At 35.7% G+C, this 24,066-nt stretch overlaps 1 protein-coding gene across 6 annotated transcripts in view; it reads left to right on the forward strand.

Annotated features, from left to right (window-relative positions):
• Positions 1-24,066, forward strand: part of NRG1 (neuregulin 1) — a gene marked incomplete at both ends in the record, with an annotated part of 1,021,509 nt that overhangs the window by 848,348 nt on the left and 149,095 nt on the right. For all 6 annotated transcript variants that reach the window (XM_081045629.1, XM_081045634.1, XM_081045633.1 and 3 more), the window contains 2 exons: positions 9,600-9,777; positions 19,017-19,138. In XM_081045629.1, coding sequence (XP_080901755.1) covers positions 9,600-9,777; positions 19,017-19,138 — 300 coding nt within the window. The remainder of the gene's footprint in view (positions 1-9,599; positions 9,778-19,016; positions 19,139-24,066) is intronic.

Below are 24,066 nucleotides of genomic sequence, written 5' to 3' on the forward strand. Positions count from 1 at the left end.
TTAGTAAGTTATCTGGGAAAAAAAGGAAAACCAGAAAACTATGGTATAGGAAAGTTGACCTGTCTAAATAACAAAGAAACTGATTTCAGAGGGCCTGAAAGGACACATTTATTTCATGATTAGTTCTGCTAACTGTCGCGTCCCGCACAACGAGTGTTGGGGGAGCCAGGAGGGTGGTGCAGAGTTAAGAAAAGACAGTAGCCATGAATAGAGTTTAAGTGGGGCCAAGGGACCTGCAGCCTCAAGGACTGGGCTGGGCTGGGTGCCAAATCGGGCCTACACATTAGCTTTTATTAGTTAGGTGGGGAAGTATAGGAGATGAAACTTGTCAATCTCAAGATCTGTGAATCCCATACACCATAATAGGAAACTGATTCAAGCCAATCACCCTTGCCTGCAGGCAGCTAACCATAAGTCCCACTCAACTGCACCTGGCTTGAGTTGTCCCCGCCCCGTGGGGAATCTTACTCATCATTGGCTGACCAGCCATCTTTCTGAAGCCAAACAGGGAGACATAGGTGCAAGCACAAAAGTGAAGCAAAGTCTCTGAAAGGATCCATCTCACAGACTCTCCTTGCTTTAGGGGCAGGTACAAGGAGACAGACGGGTAAGCTGCTGCATGGCAAGAGCTAACAATTTTTCTTCTTCACAGAAGGAAAAGTTTTAAATGGCTATGTGATAAATATATCATGGGGAATCAATCTTGGTAGGTTATTCAGGGGTTTTGTTCATTTATGTGCAATACTACAAAGTTTTTATGTAGGTATCATTGTTTAAAACTAGTTATAATCAAGTGCTAACTCATCTTATCTGGGAATTTTATCCAGTTCAGAATGTCTAAAGTCCTTTCTTCAAATGAAAAAGAGAATTTTAGTGACATCAGGCAATTAAATGATTATAATTCAGTTTGAACAAAGAAATCATTGGTATGAAGACAAATGTTATTAACACATCAAGGTCATGATAATGTGTTAAATTTACTTAAGTAATAACACGTCAAAAGAGAAAAACCCCATTATAATAAGAAAAAAATATCAAATTTTCATTAACTAGCTATTTCTCCATTTCTCTATTTAAGTGACATTGGAAGTGAATATGGCAGATAAGTAAAACAAATGAAAAAAACAAAAGAAAACAAAACACAACGCTGTTTTTCAACAACAGAAAAGATCAAGTTGATATCAAATAAAATTTGTGACATACCAATTAGGTCAAACTGTAATTGATCCATTTTAACTCTGGGTATTGATGACCTTAAATGAAGCTTGCAAGACAACTTCTTTATGTTCATGAGTGAGATGTTCTTATAATTGGGGGCAGCTATGGTGACAGCATTAATTAGGCAGCCCTACCGAGCATTTACCTGGAAGCTGCTGACAAGTGTTCTGTGATTTATTCTAGTCTACTGTCACGGTGTGCTGCTTTATATCTTGACAGATGCTTCTTTATATCTTGACAGAAAAATGTTAATCTGTTAAGACCCTCTCGTTGCTGTATCCTCACATGGGGGCTCTCTCATAGGAGTGAGATATGACGAGGTTCATTCTTGTGGCATTTGGTGGATACAGACAACTGCACAGTTCAAAACTTTTTTTTACTTTATTTTTTTTGGTATAATAACAATTTCAAGTATTCTGTCTTGTTTTATTCCCCCATAAATCATCAGAGTAACTCAGGAAATTCAGCAATTTTCGTATCTACTTTCTCTACCAGACTGTTGTTTGCACTTGGAATATGTGTAGAAATGATCTGTTGTGTGGAGTATGCCACATTTTATTAGGAAAATATAGTCACTAATGATATATCAGTAAAACAAATCTTACACTTGAACCATAAACATATCCAGCATAGCAAAGAATTTGGTTTACGGCCTAGTGGTCGAGACAGGAGCCCTGGAGTCAGACTCCCTGGGTCCAGATACTGGTGCCACAATACACCAGCTGTACGAGCTATGACAATTAAGTCTGTGAACTTGTTGCAATGATGTTGATAACCTTTTTTGATATCAGAGGGATTATTCATTATGAATTTGTACCAACTGGACAAACAGTTAACCAAGTTTACTATTTGGAAGTGCTGAAAAGGCTGCGCGAAAAAGAGACGACCTGAACTTTTTGCCAACAATTCATGGCTCTTGCATCACGACAATGTACCAGCTCACATGGCACTGTCTGGGAGGGAGTTTTTAGCCAGTAAACAAATAACTGTATTGGAACACCCTCCCTACTCACCTGATCTGGCCCCCAATGACTTCATTATTTACTTGAAGATAAATGAAATATTGAAAGGAAGACATTTTGATGACATTCAGGATATCAAGGATAACACAACGACAGCTCTGATGGCCATTCCAGAAAAAGAGTCCCAAAATTGCTTTGAAGGGTGGTCTAGGCACTGGCATCAGTGCATAGTTTCCCAAAGGTAGTACTTTGAAGGTGACCATAGTGATATTCAGTAATGAGGTATGTAGCACTTTTTCTAGGATGAGTTCGCAAACTTAATTGTCTGGCCTTGTACGACTATAGCAGGTTGTTTTACCTCTCTGTTTTTGTTTGGCCATCTGTAAATTGGGACTGCTGATGTTAATACACATCTCCTAGAATTGTTATAAAGCATGAAAGAGTACATGAACATAAAGTTCTCAGAACAGTGCCTGGTATATGGTAGGTACTCAATAAGTATTAGCTATTATTATTCTAAAGGAGTTTAATTTTTAAATTTCTGAGGAAGAGAACCTCATTTTAACTTGACCTCATAGGCCTTGGGAGCGCTATTATAGTAGTTTTGTAATTTTATCTTTAGCCCTCAACCTATGAAATATTGGGCAAAGGACTACCAAACTATATAAAAGAAGAGGATTGCTATTTTCAACAAACATAATATCAATTTTCAGGTTGAAAAATTGTTTTATCTAATAAATCTGCACTTATCTTCCCTTGTAGAATTTTACAGTGCTGTAAATCTCTCACAGACATATGTGGAGAGGTGATATGGTTTATTTATCTTATAAGAAACAAATATATACCACAGTGGCTATGAAATGGAATATTTTTTCCTAGATTTTTAGTCTACTGTTCTCCTCCCCTTTTACCACCTCCACTTTAAACTGCACAGAGATACACTGCTGGAGAGAAAAGTTTCATGTTTAAATCCAGGTCTGAATCTTGTTAGCCTTGTGACATGAGCAAGTTCTGGTATAACCCTTGATTTCCTCACCTGTAAAATAGACATACAAGAACTGTTACAGGAAAAAGGGAATTTGACACAAATGAGACATTTGAAGATATGTGTTCAAAAACCATAAATATAAAAGAGCACACTTAATAGTATATGGCACAAACTTTGACCTTGGAGACTGAGGTCAATCGATGAAGATGATCAACTTTGATTTGAAGGCAGAGGAGATAATATTATAATGTGCGTGCTCCTCTTGCTGAAATGGAAGAACAGCCTGACCTCTGTGGGGAGAATGAGATAAGGTGCACTAAATGAGATAGGAAGGAACATGGCTGCAATGACTGAGGTCTTAGCTAAGGTGGGGTCCAAGTTGAGAAGACTCTGACAGTTATGACCAGATAAGAGAAATATAGGAGAACATAAACATTTCGAAGGAAAGACAGTACTATGTATTTGACGATTTTCCAGTTAGATTTACATTTCCTTTTCCTTAGAGTCATATGGCAGAGAATATGTGTCCTTATCCAGTGAAATGCGTTAAAACAAAAAATGTCACGGGAGCCTTTGATCTCAAACAAAGAAAAGTCTTTTGAGAAGGTAGGTGTGGCCTCAGGAATAATTTGGACCTGGGTCTCTTCTTTACTTCGTCAGTATCTTCTAGATACTTCATCCTACTTATTCTCTCAGCAAACACTTGAGGTCCTACTCTGTGGTAGGCCCCTGGGATCCCGTACATCTTCCATCTAATAAATTTAGACTTTGAGTATTGGAACGAAGTGACAGTCAAAATAGTCACACACCACCACCACTCTCACTGCTACATAAGCCTCCAGTTAGGGATGGTGCTCACCTACTAACAACTGTTCTTGCCCCTCCTGGGTTTGGTAGGGATAAATTCCTTAAATAGCCCTCTTTCTGCACATGTGCTTTTCCACTGCAGCCTGTTGGGTATGGTATTCAGATGTAGAATTAGTGATTATTCATTTTCTATGGCCTTAGAAGAAGCATAATTTTAAGCATGGCTGTAGTCTCCGCTGATTGGGGCTCAAACCTTCAAACAGAGCATTTACAAGAATCATACTGTTTCAGTCAACTTGTAGCCCTTAACTGTGAGAAATGAAACTCTGAGCATGTCCAAGTGTAAAAATCCTCACCAATGGAAGGGGATGTGTTTGGGGAATCCAAGTTAACCTCGTAAGAAGCCTTTTTTTTGCTGTAGAGGCACTACTATTGTGACATTAAAAGTCAAATGCTGACATATCACACCCAATTTTATTGTTTTATGTTCTATAACCTCATGTTCTATGCATATGCTATGAGGATTATTCTGTTTGCTCATAAAGGGATTACTCAGTACACATACACATTCTTGCTCTGTATAGGGGGTTGGACATAGAACTACTAAAATGGTGTTTCTGGAGTCCAACTGTCTTAACCATACTTTGTAGCATATTCCCAGTGTTTTTACTGGTTGGGTTTAGTTTGTTGCCAATGATACAGATACAACTTGAGAATATTTTATAATAGAGTCCTATATTTTATAGTGACTTTCTTTCAAATAAAGACACCCATGTATTTTATCTCATTCTTGCTAAATAGACAGGGACGAAGAGCAGTCCCATTTTTGTTCACAGGGAACTCTAGTTAACTGGAGTCAGGAACAATCTATCTGAAGGATGATTCAGCTGGAGCATGGGGCAGTGAGAGCACCAAGTCACCACAGGTAGCAACACATGTTGTCTTTGTTGGATGGTTCTGAAGGTAACATAAGATCACTCACTGCATTGGTAGCAGTGGTTTTAAACCTTGGTGTATTCTGAAATGCCATTGCCACAAGAACCTGCTGCCTTTTATATAGCTATATTAATTAATATTTACAAATTTTAGTCTGGTAAGCTAAATTTTCCCTTTCGTAGTCAAACTTATGAGTCTGGCTCAGAAGAGAAGACCAGATGGCAAAGCATAAACTTCATCCACTCTGTGCGTGACCATAATCTTCCCTTTAAGATAATACAATGAGGGAGAAATATGATCGGTAAAGGAGTTTTGGTGACTTTCTTCAGTAATTTATTTACCTTCTAACATGACGGTAAGAAAAAGACATCCTTCTGCGTAGAGGACTGATTAATGATATCAGTGTGGCTTTCATTAACTAACATAATTGTCAGTCACCAATTTTCACTGTGAGGTCTGCACGTGTGTGATGTCAGGCTTTTAAAAGGTTTTAAGCGGGGAAGACTTCACTGGGATCACAGCGGAAGGCTCACAGTTATTTGATAATATTTTGCAGGTTTCCTGTTTAATTTGTTCAGTGTGTTCAGGCTCTTCAGATTAGCTGCAGTCAAACATGGAGAGTAATGATATGAGCTAACTTTGCATTGTCAGATCCTTTAAAGAACAGAAACCATGCCTTATCTAGTGTCACATGCTATCAGCATATCTCTGTGGCATACACATGCTAAAATTAGTTTCCTGTTCTTAACAATATAGTATAACATTTGATATAGCTGCACTGAATACATTTTAACAATAAGTGCACAGTAGACCATTAAAACAAGAGGATTGCTTAGATGAATGCTTCTTTATACAAATTTATTTCACTTTTATCAGAACTATTTATTCACACATTAAATTATTGGAATAAATGAACATATTGCCTTAAAATTTTGTGTGCTCAGAATGTAAAGTAAATCTTTTTGGATTACTGCCATGATTGTTTTTCTTTTTTTGTTTGTTTGTTTTTTTACATTGTGTGACATTTCAAGTAAGAAAGAAGTGCAAAAATAGACTTTTTAAGTATACCTTGTATACCTACTTGCACTGAGTTAGAATCAGAAGAGTGTATTTCTGATCTTTTAAAAGCCTGTAGAACACTTAAACCTATAAAAATAAGCACCTGTAACATAGGTGGCATTGCTCTCAGGGTTTTTAATTTTTATTTTAAAAGACTCCTCTTCTTTGCACTTGACTGACTGTCTCTATTGATGCGTTTTTAAGGATGTGTTCATATTAATGACAAGCAAGTTGGAAATAGATCAAAGACTGCTTAAAAGTTGCTCTATCATTAAATTATTTCAAGGTGTGGAACTACTGCCTTTCCAGAAACACACTGAAAGTAAAATTTTGAACTGTGGTAGACCAACTACAATTAAATCATGCCGAAGATTCTCAGAACACTTACTACATTTGAGCATTAACTTCTCATTGTGTTTGCCTTCAACCAATTTTTGAAGGCAAATAAATAACAGACCATTTACCCTGCGACAAGAATTGAATGTCAGGTAAAATTTTTTTGCAGTTTTAAAATCCAAGTACTCAGTTAAAAAAATTGACCACAAGTTTAGGAATGATCCTGGCCTTCTAAATACCTGAGTATTAGAAAGTACTTGGGGGCCGGCCCGGTGGCTCAGGCAGTTAGAGCTCCATGCTCCTAACTTCAAAGGCTGCCGATTCAATTCCCACATGGGCCAGTGGGCTCTCAACCACAAGGATGCCAGTTCGATTCCTCAACTCCTGCAAGGGATAGTGGGCAGTGCCCCCTGCAACTAAGATTGAACACGGCACCTTGAGCTGAGCTGCCTCCCGGATGGCTCTGTTGGTTGGAGTGCGGGCTCTCAACCGCAAGGTTGCCGGTTCGGCTCCCACAAGGGATGGTGGGCTGCGCCCCCTGCAACTAGCAACAGCAACTGGACCTGGAAGTGAGCTTCGCCCTCCACAACTAAGACTGAAAGGACAACAACTTGACTTGGAAAAAAAAAAAAAAAAGAAAGTACTTGGTAGTTAGATTATTTTCCTCCCACCAAAGAACCTAGTGGGATTGGACCCCAAAGACACGGTTAATGATGTCGAATCATGTGAGGATTTCAGTGCCATATCACTCAAGATATTTTAAATAGAGATGTAGTCTTAAGAGCTCTGTTTGTAAATTATAATGCAAATATTCCCAACAATCTCTTTTATGATTGCAAACTTAACCAAGACTTTAAAAGTACTTATTGTAAGCCTGAGCCTTTTATGTAACAGCAGAAAGACCAGAAGAAAAAAGTAGTAAAAAAAGAGAAATCAAGACTCCTTTTTTTCCTTTGTGTGTGTTTGTGGGTATATGTACGCACGTATTTCCTCACTTGCTGAATCATTTGAAATTTAGTTCTATACATCATGACATTTCACCCCTAAATACTTCGGCAGATGCCACAAAGAACAGAACATTTTTCTGCATAACCACAATGCAGTGATCACAGTTGAGAAATTGAATTTTGATACCTTTATTCAGATTTTCCTAGTAGCTCAATAATGTCCTTTATAACTACTTTTTGCCATGAAGCAAGATCCACATTGCATTTTTTTTGTCATATCTCTTTACTCTCCTTAATCTACATCAGTTTCACATTCTTATTTTGTCATTCATGACGTTGACATTTTGAAGCCCAGATCAGTTGTTTTATAGAATATCCCTCAATTTGAATTTGTTTGAATGTTTTCTCACATTTGAAATCAAGATTCTTACAAAGGAAATAAATAAATGAAGACAGGAGGGTGAGGGGGAGGGAAAGAGGGAAAAGGAAAGAAAAAGATGCAAAAGGCATGAAAATTGTTTATTCAAACTAAAGAGAATAAAGTCTTGTAGATTTGTATTCAGATTATATTGCTAAGCACATGTGCGGAGTGGTGGGTGAGGGAACATGGTGCTTATTAAGAGTTAAGGATATCTGAAATAATTATGTTTAGAACATTTTGCTCAGAGGCAAGGGAATAAATCTTGAGAGTTTGGGTTGTGTGCCAAGTTAAATTTAAGATTCAGTGAAAACAAAACGAAACAGAAATTCAAATTTGTTTCTTTAGTCTGTACATAAAATAGTGGCACAACTTATTTTTCCTACTATATGTAAGCTAGTTTCTTTGGTGTCATTTAGCTACCCCAAAACTTGTTTCTTTAAAACTCTTCAGTGAGCTGACAAAATTGAAAATGATCTTAAAGAGTTATTAGGACTATATAGACACTATTCCAGATTGATGAGAATTGAGTCTGTTTTTAAAAACCTCCAAATCAGAGAGTCATGAACTACATCTAAAAATGAAGACTTCCATGAAAGCTGTTCAGGAAGTAAATCTTAATTTCAAGCTGTCAGACAAAGCTGTCAGGTATCAAAGGCTAAAAACAGCTGAAATAGTTTTCTAACTTGCCACTGTGTCCCTGTATGAGTGCCTGGCTGCTCCACCTCATCTCCCAGCATCCAAATAAATAAAAAGAGGAACATGTAATTGTGGGAGCAGCACTGCTGAGAAATCACAGCATTCTAATGGTTTTCACTATGATTTATTGGAAGCTTTATACACTCACTCCTGACATTTTCTTGATTTACTTGATAAGGGCAGAGTTGTACAAAAACAAACATACCCCAAGTAGGAAAGGTACTCTTTTTCCTGTTCATGTCTAATGTGGCTCTCTGATTGCTGTCCTTGGAGTCTTGATTGCCATACCCAGTGAATAATTGCACACTGGATCAGGGAGTTCTCATTTGCCTGGATTGTTAAAATTTTGTTCCTGCGATTTGCTGTTAATTTCTGAACTGGAGCAGAAGTAGTCTTTGTAGTTGGCTTTGTAATACTCAGTGGAAACAGAGTTGTTGAGAGCTCAGATTCTGTGATGTTGATTAAGTGAAGTATTTTGTACAGAGGAAAATCCATTCACTGTGCTTTAAAAAAAACCCACAACTTTTATTATGAAAAAGTTGGAAATACTCTATAGAATTCTATAACATACCACCATATGTACCTCTTGCCTAACTTCTGCAATGATCAACTTCTTGGGAAATTTATTTCATTTTTATGCCCACCACCATTTTATTTTCAAGCAAATCCCAGATACTATAATATTTTTGTTCGTAAATTGGGCCACCTCTGATGATAGAATAGTCTAACTCTGACTCTCCAGAATGATATGACCATGGATAAGTCAGTCAGTTACCTGTCTCTAAAATTAAACTTCCCCATTTAAAAAACAGATATGATGCCTGTTACACCTATTCTCAGAATTGTGATGAAGATCAATTGTGATCTGGGATGCGAACATGCTTTAGAAATAATGGCCCAGTTACATACTCTCTCCTTCAACAGAGGTTTCAGTTCTTTGAAATGACCACTGTTCAGGATTTTTGATGGTATCAAAGAATGTAATGATTGAGAAAATAACTATTTAGAATATGTTTTAAAGAATAATCTAGGCTCCGCCGCCCCACAGTATTTTATTTGGGCATTTTATTCTTCTCAAAGTTGAGATACATTTTGGTCGACTCTCCCTAAACCCTCATTTTTATTTATCAGGTAGTAAAACCTTTGGTGTCTTGATCAGGCTCCACCATATTAATGTGTCTCTTGGAAAGATTACCAGGTGATCAAAACTTTTTTCTTTCTCTTTTTAGCCTTGCCTCCAAGATTGAAAGAGATGAAAAGCCAGGAGTCTGCCGCAGGCTCTAAACTAGTGCTTCGGTGTGAGACCAGTTCTGAATATTCCTCTCTCAGATTCAAATGGTTCAAGAATGGAAGTGAATTAAAACGAAAGAACAAACCACAAAACATCAAGATACAAAAAAAACCAGGGTAAGTTAATGCATGTAACAGCAGAGGCAATGCTTAGCAATAGAATGATACGAAATATAAAAATTGCTTACAGTCTAATATATACTATCAATAAACATGATATACAATAAATGAAAAGATTTTTCATTGTATAATAATCAGAAATGGTGTCATTATATAAGAAAGAATTTGAAGTTTCTGATTCTTACAACTTCTGGATGAGGAAAGGAAAGGATGGATATGGAAAGAGCTGTAGGCTGGGCAGGGGGAGACAGAGAGACCAAGGAAGACAGCATTAATGGTAGCTGTTGTAATAGTAATAGTTAGATCCTAAAATGCAGTTTCTTCAAAATAAAACAAATGCTGTTTAGAGTACCAGTGCCTTACACAATCAAAATCCCTACTTCAACATAAAGCTCAATAAATACCTAGATTTATGGAAAGAGTTAGGAGGTAATCAGTTGAATTTGAACTATATTCAAGTAAGAAGCTAAAATTCTGATAAGAATTTTTAACGGACAAGTCTATTACTCCACAACATATGCTATGGCATATTAAAAATCAGGTAATCATGGGTAGGTAGCAAGAATCTTAAATTTTCCTGCCCTCCTTGAGAAGTTCCATGTTTGGAGGGGCTTTATGTGATTCCTATAACATCTTGGTAGGTATGTTCTGTATCTACTGTAAAATGATGCTCCTTTATTATCTCTACACTCTTCATATTACTTATTTCCTTATTTAAGAATTTTTTCTTCTAATATCAAATAACATTCTGAAATTAGGCAAGAGAGAGATATTTTTGATTTTTGCTTGGAAACAGTCCTTCAGTAAGTGTCACATGTAGAATAGTGGTTCCAAGCTTAAAGATTACATTTTCTTACTTCCCACTCTGGAGTGTTCCAGTGAAATCCCAGGTATGATAGCAGAAGCAACAACAAATGAGTCTCCCTCCCGTACTTAGATTTTGTAGGACATCTACCAAAAAGTTGTCACACACTTCTGAGCAAGTGAAAGCAGAGTGATTGCAATGAAAATTTAGTTTAATCTTGCCAAGTTATTTAATTGCTATAATAACCATAATTAGGGATGTTTTCCATTTGTTTTATTAACTACCATATTCTTGTTATTGATTTGTGTCAGCAAGATCTCTTGATTTGGAAGTATAATTAACTGTGAGGGAAAACTTGGGTATTACTTTCTGTAACAGGTGGTACTTCAAAGATACAAAAAATAATACTGTAAAGTGACATTGTATTTTTAAACATAACTTTTTATTTATTTTTTTGCAACATTCCTATAGGTAGTAAGGGCAGTTAAATTGCACATGTAACTCTAATTTTTCGGATTAAGAAATCAGTGGTCAAAAAGGTGTTATGTCTTGTCTTGAATCACACAACTAGTAAGACTAAGCTGGAACAGAAATCTATTTCTTGGATCCCTTCATGCCTCCTTCTATCTTTAAAAATGGAAAACATTCACGTTTAATAATGTGTAAATGTGGGGCACAAGGGAGATAGAGTGAGCAAATTGGAAAAAATAAGTATAATTCTTATAGAGAAGTTTAACAAGAATAAAGTACTTTTAGATAAATTTTAGTGTTCATTTTGTTTTTTATCAATTAAACTAACTTGTCTGCACATGTAGGGTAAAGTTGCATACATTTCTATGTGGCTGTCAAATCACATTAGTAATGTTTAAGTCCACATGAAAGGGTTTATGCTAGGAGTGTGGAGAAATGGAAGAATCTTTACACCTAGGGATCAGAAGATTGTATAGAGATTGTCTAGTTCAGACTTTTATAAAATATAGGAATTCCATCAATCATGTGCTGAAACACTGTTGGGCTGGGGAGCTCAAAATTGTGAAGGAGCCCATTGATTTACAAATACGGTCTTTTAGAAACTTATTAGTTATACTGAGATAAATTCTACTTTATCATGTCAAGATTTAATGAGGGAGATGAACTATCTAGCATGTCTATCAGACAATAAAACTAAGTGCTAAATTGTAGGTTACTGACACCAAGTGACATGGGTATTGAAAAGAGGAGGAAACCCTGAGAACTTCCACATTAGCTCTGAGGAGGTGAATTTGGCTTTGTGGAAGGGAGAGAATCCCCTCTGGCTGGGTGAGTGAAGTGGGTGGGCTGTTATAGAGAAGAGCAGAAATCCCAGTCAGTATTGGTAGCAGACCCTGTTAAAAGAGGCCGGACAGGTTGGGGCAGTGGGCGGGTGGATGGGAAATTTTGCCTTTTATTGGACAAGCTGCTGTGTATCAGGCCCTCCGCTAGATGCTGGGTACAGTGGTGAACATGACATGCTCTCTGCTCTCCAGAGGGGAGAGAAATGTAAACAGTTATAATAGTCAGTTTTAAATTATACAATAGTGGTAATCATGGAATGCTATAGAAAGAGGCTAAAACAGATGGGGGAGGAGACTCAGTAAGGGACAGTGGAAGCTTCCTAAAAAGAAGGGGAGGAATGATGGAGGGAGGCAGGAGAAGTTTATCCAGGCCGTAGGAACAGAACAAAGCATCTGCAGACTGCAAGCGTTCAGTCTGAGGATGTGTGGAGAGAAGCGAATGAAGTTGGGTTTAAGGTGAAAATAAGGAACAACAAACAAAGGTGAGCTGCTTAGAATGAATATGGTTTTGAAAGAGTGCATCTGCACTTAAAGAGGTAATTTGTTACATGGCTTGGATGACACATAAAAGTATCATTAGTATTCAGAAAAGCATTTTCATATTGGCTCCATAGGTCCAGTTAGCTAAGAGCACTGTCTCCATATTAATAAAATCCCATTATACCGAAAAGGCCAATATTCAGAAATTACTTCTTTTAAACAGTAGCCTTGCTGGAAAAAAATAAATGGAAACAAACAAAAAAGATGTTTTATTCAAATTATGTAACTGTAAGTTACTCTTAGTGAAACATTGAACGTATTTGATCTTCTGAAAATAAGGCACTGTATAAAGTGGGCGGCTACTTGATAGGTGAGTTATCAACTTAATCAGGTTTCAGAATTGGATATTCGGCCATTTCTGAAGTTGTATCTTTTAAAAGAAAAATAGTGTTGTCACCTTTTTTTCAAAGTTAAAGGACCCAACTTAATTTGAGTATAATTAACATTTGCACCATGCTCTATGAATTTCAAGTTATCTTATAAATATAAGAAAATGAATACTATTATTACTATACCCATGTAAAATTAAGATCCTGAGAATGAAGGAAGGTAAGTTTCTTCCTATAAATCTAATGCTAATGAATGGTAAAACTTGAGTTTGAAATTGGTCTGACTCCATGTCTCCTGTCATTTTGCTATATACAGTGAAGTCGCAACATGGCTAGGGACATGTTTAGGCTTAGAGTGAAGTTTTTAATAAAAACATTCATATGTTTCCGTTTCATCTGCATATTTATAATTTTTCATTATGAAAACATTCAAAATGTAAATCGTTTGCAGTGGTTACTTGATTATTTGACTTGAACTTTATCTTCCTACACTTCCTCTGCCGAAAGGCAGAGAAGCAATGAACTTTATCTTATACCATTAATAACCAAGCAGAGGTGAATTTTAGTGAGAGGTTTAGGATTTCCCTGGGATTCTCTTCATTTAAGTAAAACATCAACTCTTTTCCAAACCTTAGTCTAGGTTTCTTTTTTCACATTTTATAATCTAGATTGTTCATAGAAGCCACAATTTCCTTTTAATCCCTTAGTGTTATGAAAAGTTTTTACACCAATATGCAATTTCTATTATTTTGTAAAACCTTATCTCCCTTTGCCCCTGCTCCTACTAATAAACTACATTCCTACATGTCCTTCCTATAATTTTGAATTCACATTTGAGCCTTTGTTTGTTTTATTTGGCTAAGCAATATGTGCGACCAATTAAAAGAAATGGAAACTGCCCCAGTGTTATGTGTCTGCTGATTCCTTTGTTCTTGCTTCCTTTGTCTGGTGGATGATTTTGGTCAAGAAAACTGGTTAAAGAGCTTGGTGTGTGACAGATTCACATTTGAGACTGTCAAATTGGTCTCATCTAAAGATTTCTTCTATATCAGCCTTATTAAAGGCTGATTTCCTATTGTTTGTGATCGCACACACTTTGGGATGACTTTAATTCTGTCTGAGCTCTTCATTGCTGCTCTTAGATATTTTAATTTTGTTTAAAATTGCCTCTACTTGGTTCAGTCAAATTAAAAAAAAATAAAGCATTATTTGTTCTATTGTTAATTCTGTGATATTTTTTCAATCTATAATAGAAAACATTTATACATATCCCCTTCTCTTTTTAGTGAGCAGCTCTGGAAGGTCTTTTTAAACTTTATATGTAAGAAAATCTCAAATTCCTCAATATAAAATGGGAATATCCAGTATCTGTTTCATATAGTTTATGTGAGGCATTTGGTGCAGTGCTTGGTTCTGTATTGTGCATTAATTTCTTATGAAGTCCCTCGCCCGTTCTTTACCCTTCTCTTATTGGAAGTCCATCAGTATCTAAAGCTGCACACTCACACATACACACACACACAATTCATATATGATTCTGTAGAGATCAGAGGAATAGAATTATGTAAACTTATTTCTAATGTGCATTTAAGTTGCCTTAGCCTGTAAACTATAGTAGAAGAATCAAGTAAGAAAAACAAAATAGTAGCTATCGGAACCTTGAATCCATCTTGTCAGTGAGCACTTATTGAAAGAATGTAGTTTATATTTTAATATTAAAAAAAGAAAAAATTCATATTTAGAATTTTCATTTACAAATCAGTTTGTATTAATATATATTTACAGTTTGTATTATTGTATTTCTTCTAATTGCAAAAGTAATACATACTTATTACAAAAATCTAAGTATTGTAGGAATGTAGAATGGAATTATGATAATAGTTAACATTTATCGAAAGCTCACTGTATTTCAAGCATTGTTGTAAACTCTTTACTCAAATCAACTCTTTTAATACTTTTTGAAAATGAAAATCCACCAAAACATCAACGCCTCCAGATTCCCAGATAAATTGTCAATTAAAGAGCAAAACGTTAATTTTATGGTTGGAAATGAATTTCAGTAATTTTTCTAAATTAACTTCCTTCCCGTAGACAGACAGTATATGGAGCCTGTTGAGAGTAAAACAAGACATCCATAGTTATCAAAGCTCCAAATTGTTGCAAACTATAACTTTCAAAGAGTTTTGTCTATTGCTACTCTCTTACTACGGTACTTATTGCTACTCTAGAACACAAGGACTGAAGAATCTCATAGTTAAATGTATCTTCAGGTTCAATCACCTAGATCAGTGATTTTCCCATTGTGTCTCTGGAGAATCTTAAATTTCCATTGAATTGCAAAAAGGGTTGCCAACCACCTTGACCTAAATGAATACTTTCTCTCTGTAAAAATGTTTATAAAAAGAGGCTCTGATTTAAGCTTTCATTTTAAAACAGGATTTTTTTCTGCAAAAATAGTTGAAACCACTGATCTAATTTAATCTTTCTCTGCATAGAGATAGTCTTGTTAAGAGTATGCTTGACAGGTGGTTATCCAGAATTCAGTCTTTCCGAAAAGAAAACCTAACTCTTTCACAAGACACCCTATCTGTTTTTGAATTCTCAAAGAGTTCTTCCTTATAATACCCAAAATATGCCTTCTTTTCCCTATAACACGTCATTCTCCTTAAAGAGCCTACCCAAATTATTTCCTTTTGCAGATGACAATCATGAAATATATTTAAATAGTTACCTATATCTTGCTCATAGCTGCTTGCTAGTGGAGCTTCTGTTTCTTTAACAGAATCTTCTGTAGGCCCTATTCAATTCCGAACACCCTCTTTGTAAAGTGCTCTAGTTATTGACATTTTTCATCAAATGCTACTTCAAAACATAATTCAGTATTCTAGATGCTGTCCAGACCGTGAGCAGTGTATTGAGACTTGTATCCAATTTGATTTATGATCTGTTTTAATATTAGTTTGGCCAAACAGTGCATAAGTTCCTTTTTACCCCCTTTTTTTCTTGTTTTAATAGTTGTTTAAAATGGAGTAATGTTAAACACATGGCTAATTGAAATTCTTTTTTCTGTGTATATTGTTGTCAAGGCACGTCTCTCCCAGCCTGTATTTCTGCTACTGATGTTTAGACCTGAATGTATCTGTTATGTTTATCTTGATTAAATTGAGTCTTAGTCTTATACCATTGATGTTCAGTGCTAGAATTCCCAAGGGTGTTCTCTACAGAAAGGATTCTTTAGCCACATGGCATGCCTGCCTTAGAAATTCACAGTACATATTGGCATAAAAACAACTAAGAAGTACTGTTGTAAAGAAATCTATTTCGCTTTGTTTAATGCAACATTTATTTGAGCATAGAAAATTTGTCTTTTTTCTCCCTTGTTCTCTCTCTGTTAAACATAGCATTTATTTACAATACTTGGCATAATATCCGAGGAAACCCTAGTTCAGGTTTGTTAGGAGAACTTTGATTTTTAAAAACTATTCCTTTAAGATTATGTTAACTGTAAATTTTATTACCATACTTCTTACAGTTTGATCCAGTCAATAGTTAAAATATTAGTGGCACAGGATCAAGAAATAGCTCTTTACGTATCATGAAGAACTGTTTCTTGATTTATATAAATAGGAAAGAATGGGTGTTCTTGGAATTATAATAACCTTGTGGTGTTGTACATTCTTGGAATGTTGTTGTAGTAAGTTTATATCAGAGTTTATTTGGGGCTTAACAAGAAAAAAATTACTATTGTTTTTTATTTTAGGAATTTATTTTTTTTTTGCTGTGTTGAAATCCAGGATATTAGTTCCCATCCTGACATTCTTCATGATTTATCTATCAATTATTGTTAGTGGTTCCATGATCATAAATGAAAATTCTTTCAGCTAAGTATGCTCTTTTAGGCTGGACAAGCTTACTGTAGTATTTATTTCATTGTTTCTCACTATTCTTCATAGGTGTCTATCATGAAGGAAACTTGTCATGTATGAACAAAGTGTATGAATAGCTGATAATCCATTAAAAAACAGTAGGTTTGAATCACCCAAACCAGGCATAAATGTTAACAGAATTTGACAGGGGGTAAATATCCTAATATTGCTGTATTTTGATAATTTTAAAAGTTGTTACATTTTATTGTAAAATGTTAATATATGCTTGCAAAGATGTTTGTCATCAAAATGGTCTATTTTTGTTGATAAGGATATACTTCAGGGAAACTTTTCTATGAATAATCTCTCTGACTAACATGTGAACATCCCTGTATAAATGGCCCTGGGATCCCCTCATTACATATATAATCAAGGCTGTTATTATATTAGGTCCACTTTTCATCAACTTTGTTCTGTAAACCATTATTTTCAGAAAATATTAACAGATATGCCATGTGAATAACAAGGATTCCACGGTCAAATAAGTTTGAGAGAAACTAAATAATATATATTCTTCTTGGAGAGGCAGAGTACACATTAGCATAGTAAAGCCTGAGAAATCCCGTAGGATTTAAAAAAAAGAAAAGAAAAAAAAAAGCCTGTTTTTGTTTAACCTAATGTCTTCCAAACCTATTTGATCATAGTACACGTTGTTTTGTTTTGTTTTCTCAAGTTTACCTGTTGACACTGTTCTGAGTCACAATGAATGAAGTTAATTTGTCCATCCACATGTTGGTGTGACTGTCACTGCCCTTGATCTGGACCATCTCTGACTGTCTCTGCCCTCTTCCTATTGCATCCTCTTTGCCTACTGCCAACAGTAGGAACATTATGTCTTGCAGAGAGTTTAAGTGGGAACATCCAAATATGTTCTGCACTTATTCACACATTTATCTTATAATGTTTGAGGGTACACCAAGGACAAAGCAGTGATGTATATTCTGTGAGGATACTGAGAAATTTGAATTACGGACTCCCCCTTTGAAGTGTATGTTAGATTGAGAGATAAGCTGTAGTAAAAGATGTACTCTGAGGGTCCTGAGAAAGGTATTCAAGGCTATCAGAATTTAGATAAAGGAGACAGCAGCTCTAGCTACACGATCATGAAAGGCTTGATGAAGGTGTGGTCTCTTGAGATCGTCCTTAAAGGTCAGCTAATATCTTGATTTCTTGAATTTCTTCCAAGCGGAAGAAATGCCACAAACAAAAGCACCAAGACAGAACACCATAAGGCTTATGTGTGGGACTGGGTGCGTAGTTCAATTTGATAGACTGGAGGAAAAGAGTAGGAATTCAATTTGGAACAATCACTCTTAACTTGATTAATCATATTTGATGAATATTATTAATATTAATTCACTGAATATTCACAGGAAATTCACAGAAAAACTAGGAAGGTGTAATTTATGAGAGGTTTGCATGTAATTCTGAATTGCTATCTTTGCTTCCTGCCTTCTTTTCTTCTTGTTGTCCTCTCTCAAAAGCCCAGGTGGTCAGTGTCAGACTTAAGGATGCTTAGAAAAGGCTTTAGTAAATGCTGAGCCAATCCCCGTGTTTCTGAGTTTTTTAAATCATAGAGACTGCTTAAATTATAGGCCGTGTGTCAGTGAAACGTAGACAAACGCAAGCCTGTGCTGCCCATGTTCAAAAAGAGTGCTGAATATTGATTTAATATGCAGATTTATAAAAGTGTATGCTATTGTTGCATGAATATTTATTTCAACATTAAGAACCATTTTTGTGGTACTATGCTCCTAGTAATGAGAATCTTAAAGAAAGATAAATTCCTTTCCTTTTGGAAGTGATAAAGCCTCTTTATTCAAAATTAACATAATTCCTGATGTTACTCTGCTGAGAAAAGAAGTGCAGGGCATTTTAGTCTGTTCTAGCCTTAAGTATCTGCCCTTACCAGCTTTGTAAGAAATGATTTTACGTTTTTTTAAATTTTCTTAAACCCTAGTGGATGGTGACATTTAGATATAGACAGGAAAAAAAAATTACCAGTTGGGTTGAGGAAAAATATCTGAGGCTTAATGCAGTTAATGGTGGTGGTGGTGGTAGAGGAACAAAAAGAAAAATTAGAGAAGACTTCTTTTAAATTCCCGATCTGTGATAAATATCCATGGTATCACTTAAGTATGATGTATCTCACTTTAACTCGGTAAAATCATGCATTTATATACTACTAAGCTGTGTTTTAATATGGTATGCATAGAATGGGGGAGGGGGAGTTTGAGAAGTCTGAAACTACAGAGAAATATATTTTGATAATCATTGTATTTCTGTGAAATATACTTATACCACTTTGGTCCTGATGTTACAGGAAGTCAGAACTTGTCATTCACAAAGCATCGCTGGCTGATTCGGGAGAATATATGTGCAAAGTGTTCAGCAAATCAGGAAATGACAGTGCCTCTGCCAATATCACCATTGTGGATTCAAATGGTAAGAGATACCCTACTACATTCCATTTATCAATCTATCAAGCATAATCAAGGCATTGGTAAGACTTACAATAGACTGGGGTGTTAAATCTCATTGTCAACAAATAAGAAAATATGTATTTTAACTATCTCGTGTGGCTGTTCACTCCATGACATAGCATAGACCTGAAATATACATCAATTTTTTAAAAAAGGATTTGAATAAGTTCACGAATGACAGAAACAGGGCAGGTTGCTAAGAGAAGTTGTACTTCCCTTTAAGTTAGTAAGGAAGGCAGTCACATTTTTGGCTCTTTCCACAACAGAATGTGTATATATGTATGTATTTATTACACAATACATATGTATATACAGAATTTATGTGTTTTGTATATGTTTACATACATGTGTATATTATATATAAATGTATATACATTGTGTATGTTTGTAAACAATCTTGACTCACACTTGGCAAGTTTTATGTTCATATAGGTATTTTTAATACATCTGCCTCTAGGTAGTAGAAAGTTAGACCTATCAGGTTTTTTTTAGGCCTAGTTATGCTGAAATAGGCATTTCCTGTGTATAGGCTTCAGCTTCTGCTTTACTGAGAACAGTGTCCAAGGATATTTGTTAACCAAGTGAATGACTTGGAGGTAGCATGTGTCACCTACCCTCTGACACCTTATCTGAGTTAATCTGAGGAAATTAAAAGCATCACAGCTGGTAGCTGTCTGTTCGGGACTTCCCAATACTCCACAATTTAATGGAGCTGATGATGACCTAACAGTAAGCCTCTAAATCTCTTGAAATAATAAAATGCTATTTCAAAACCTTTGTTGCTTCTTTTTCTTTTTGAATATAGCATGTAACTACTGCCTTCACAAGCCTTGTCATCTATGACAAAACCAAGCCTAATTGCACTGCTCCTAGGTAGGAGGTGAGAAAGTGTCCACTGAAGAGACCTGATCTCTTAAAGTGATAAAGTAAAGCTAGGCCAACAAAGGAGGAATAAAAGTAACTTTAAGGGTTAACTCCATAAAAGACTGATGTAGTTTGTGTCAGTTGACTTAATAGGATAGGGAAAAGGGATTGAGAGAAAAGTAAAGAACAGGGTTGAGAAAATTCAGGTTAATTTCTAGACTTCTCACGACTTTTCAACAAACTACTCTATTATAGTGTAATCAAAGTTCATTATTTGCATTTTAACTACCTTCCTCCACAGAGAGTAAAGGACAACAGTGAAAAATAGTTTCTATTACTATTTTTAGGAGCTGCATATATAGTTTAAAATATAAAGGCATTTAAAATTTATCTGAGTAAATATAACATCACTTTACTTTTTAGTCAGCACAAGTTAAGCAGTATATTTTTCTAATATTTTGCCCCATGTGCAATTTTACAGGGTGCTACTTGTAACACAAACTTATCAATTAATTTCAGTGCTTATTTTTTCCTTTCTATTGTACCGTATTCAGTAGCTTGTTCTCAGTTTGTCACTGGCTTGGTTCGATGTGTCCCCTCATGGTAAATATTATTGAATTACGATTGTGACATTTGGATTAGATTTATATAGCTATGCATACTGTAAAGTCCCAGGAAAATGAAATTAGAGTAAGTGTTATGGTCTCACTGAATACTTACAGTGGTAGCAATATAGCGATTATTCCATGTTTTCTGATTGACAGAATTATACAGTGAATTATTTACCACTATATTATTCCTGGCAAAAACCCATAGGGTTTTTTTTTTTAATTAATTTGGGGGCAGCAAAAGTTTGATAATATGGCTTTTCACATTTCTGTCATAGGAGAAACATCCAAATCATTTTTGCATATTAATTCATTCAAGAATTAGCTTCAAAAAAAAGAATTAGTTTCAAATTTGAATATATACTTTTGACCAGTTATTGTGTAAAGAGATGGAAGTAGGGATGTTTTTGATAATGAATCTTACTTGATGAAAATAAAGAGAAGTTCAGGAATATTGTAAGAAAGTCATTCTTCAACAACTAACAGAAAAATTCTTTAGGGAGTGGGTTCTTATTAGTTTATTTAAAGCATTTGAAGGAGAATGAAGAATTCAAATTATACTGCAAGGTGGTCTTGTTTTTATTTATTTATTTTTATGATTTTTATTAAAATATAGCTAACATGCAATATTATATTACTTTCAGGTGTACATCATAGTTATTCAACAGTACCCACATAGAACTATATTTAGTTATTACCATATTATTGATTATATTCCTTATGCTAAAGAAGTGATAACTATGATAAGTCCAGCAACCATCTGACATTGTACCATGCTATCACAATATTACTGACTATATTCCCTATGCTGTACATTATATCCCCAAGACTTGTTTTATACCTGGAAATTTGAACCTCTTATTCCCCTTTTTAAATTTTTCAATTACAGTTGACATTCAGTATTATTTTTATATTACTTTTAGGTGTACAGCATAGTGTTTAAATATTTATATAATTTACAAAGTGATCCCCCTGACTAGTACCCACCTGGCACCATACATAGTTATTACCATATTATTAATTATATTCCCTATGCTTTACTTTACATCCCCATGACTATTTTGTAGCTACCAATTTGTATTTCTTAATCCCTTCACCTTTTCCACCCTGCTCCCAATCCGCCTCTCGTCTATCATCCTGATAGATCTAGTACCCATTTGACACCATACATAGTTATTACAATATTATTGACAATATTCCTTATACTGTATCCTACATCCCCTTGACCACTGTGTAACAACCAATTTATACTTCTTGGTTTCTTCCCCTTTTTCACCCATACCCAAACCCACTTCCATCTGACAACCATCAAAATATTCTCTGTATCTATGTTTGTTTCTGGGGGTTTTTGGTTGTTCTTTAGATTCCACTTATATGTGAAATCATATGACATTTGTCTTTTGCTGTCTGATTTACTACACCCAGCACAATACCCTCTAGTTCCATTCTTGTTGTGGCAAATAGCAAGATTTCATTCGATTTTATGGTTGAGTAACAGTCCATTGTATATATGTACTACCTCTTCTTTATCCATTCAGGGACACACAGATTGCCTCCACATCTTGGCCATTGTAAACAATACTGCAATGAACGTATATGGATGAGCACGCCACCTCAAAGTAGCATTTTGTATTTCTTCAGATAAATACCCAGAAGTGGGATTGCTAGATCCTTCTTTGTCTCTTGTTATAGCCTTTGTTTTAAAGTCTATTTTGTCTAGTGTAAGTATTGTTACCCCAGCTTGTTTGTTTGTCTGTTTCCATTTTCGTGAAATATATTTTTCCATCCCTTTACTTTCAGTCTATGTGTGTGTCTTTCAATCTGAAGTGAGTCTCTTGTAGGCAACATATGCGTATATAAGGGTCTTGTTTTCTTATCCATTCAGCCACCCCATATTTTGATTGGATCATTCAGTCCATTTACATTGAAAGTAATTGTTGATGGGTATGTAGTTATTGCCATTTTATTATTCACATTTTAGATTTTGTGTTTTTTTTTTCATCTTAAAGAAGTTCTTCTAAGATTCCTTGTAATACTGGTTTGGTGGTGATGAACTCCTTTAGCTTTTTCTTGTCTGGGAAGCTCTTTATCTGTCCTTTGATTCTAAATGATAGCAAAGCTTCAACTCTTGGTTGTAGGTCCTTTCTTTTCATTACTTTGAATATTTCCTGCCAATCCCTTCTGGCCTGCAAAGTTTCTGTTGCAAAATCAGCTGACAATCTTATGGGAATTCCCTTAGGTAAATATCTTCTTTTCTCTTGATGCTTTTAAGATTCTCTCTGTCTTTAACCTTTGGCATTTTAATTATGATGTGTCTTAGTGTGGGCCTCTTTGGGTTTATCTTGTTTCAGAATCTCTGCACTTTCTGGGGTTGTATACCTATTTCTTTCACTTAGGGAAGTTTTCCTTCATTATTTCTTCAAATAGGTTTTCAATTCCTTGCTCTCTCTGGTACCCTGTAATACAAATTTACATTTGATGTGTCCCAGAGGCACCTTACACTTGCCTCATTTTTTTGGATTCTTTTTTATTTCTGCTGTTCTGATTGGGGATTTTCTGCTACCTTATCTTGTAAATTGCTGATTCCATCCTCTGCCTCATCTAATCTGCTGTTGCTTCCCTTCATTTCTGTTATTGTATTCTTCATTTCTGACTGGTAATTTTTTATGTTTTCTATATCCATTTTTATGTTTCCTATTTCTTTGTTGAAGTTTACCCGGAGATCACTGAGCAACCATATAACCAGTGTTTGGAACTCTGCATCTAGTAAATTGCTTGTTTCCATTTCATTTAGTTCTTTTTCTAGAGCTTTATTGTATTCTTTTACTTGGGGCATGTTTCTTTGCCTCCCCATTTTGGCTGCCTCCCTGTTGTTTGTTTCTGTGTATTATGTAGGGCTGCTATGTCTCCTGGTTTTAGTAGAGTGGCCTTATAGAGTAGGTGTGCTGTGGGGCTCAGTGCAGTCTTTCTGGTCACCTGAGTCGCTCACTCTAGATGTTTCCCTTGTCTGGGTTCTGTGTGCCCTTTTGTTATAGTTGAGCCTTGGTTGCTGTTTGCATATCAGTGGGAAGTATTGACCCTTGGGCTCATTGGTTGAGAGGACTGGCCATAACTACAGTAGAGAAGTTGTGGTGCAGGGGCTGACCCTACAGAGCATGATCTGCCTTAGCAGGGCTCTGGTGCCTGCCCAGTCTGTCCCTGTGTCATCCTTGGAGGTAGCTGGGTGATGCTCTAGCTCATTTTGAAGATGGCCACTGGACGAGCCAGCCCCAGGGCCACCTGGGAGGGAACCCACTGCAGGTCAGATTCAGCTGTATCTTGTGCCCAACCCAAGGCCATTTTGGCTGCCTCCCTATGTTTGTTTCTGTGTAATAGGTAGGGCTGCTATGTCTCCTGGTTTTAGTAGAGTGGCCTTATA

Source organism: Rhinolophus hipposideros, assembly GCF_964194185.1.
Source record: "Rhinolophus hipposideros genome assembly, chromosome: 4".
In the NCBI taxonomy this organism is placed as follows: Eukaryota; Metazoa; Chordata; class Mammalia; order Chiroptera; family Rhinolophidae; genus Rhinolophus; species Rhinolophus hipposideros.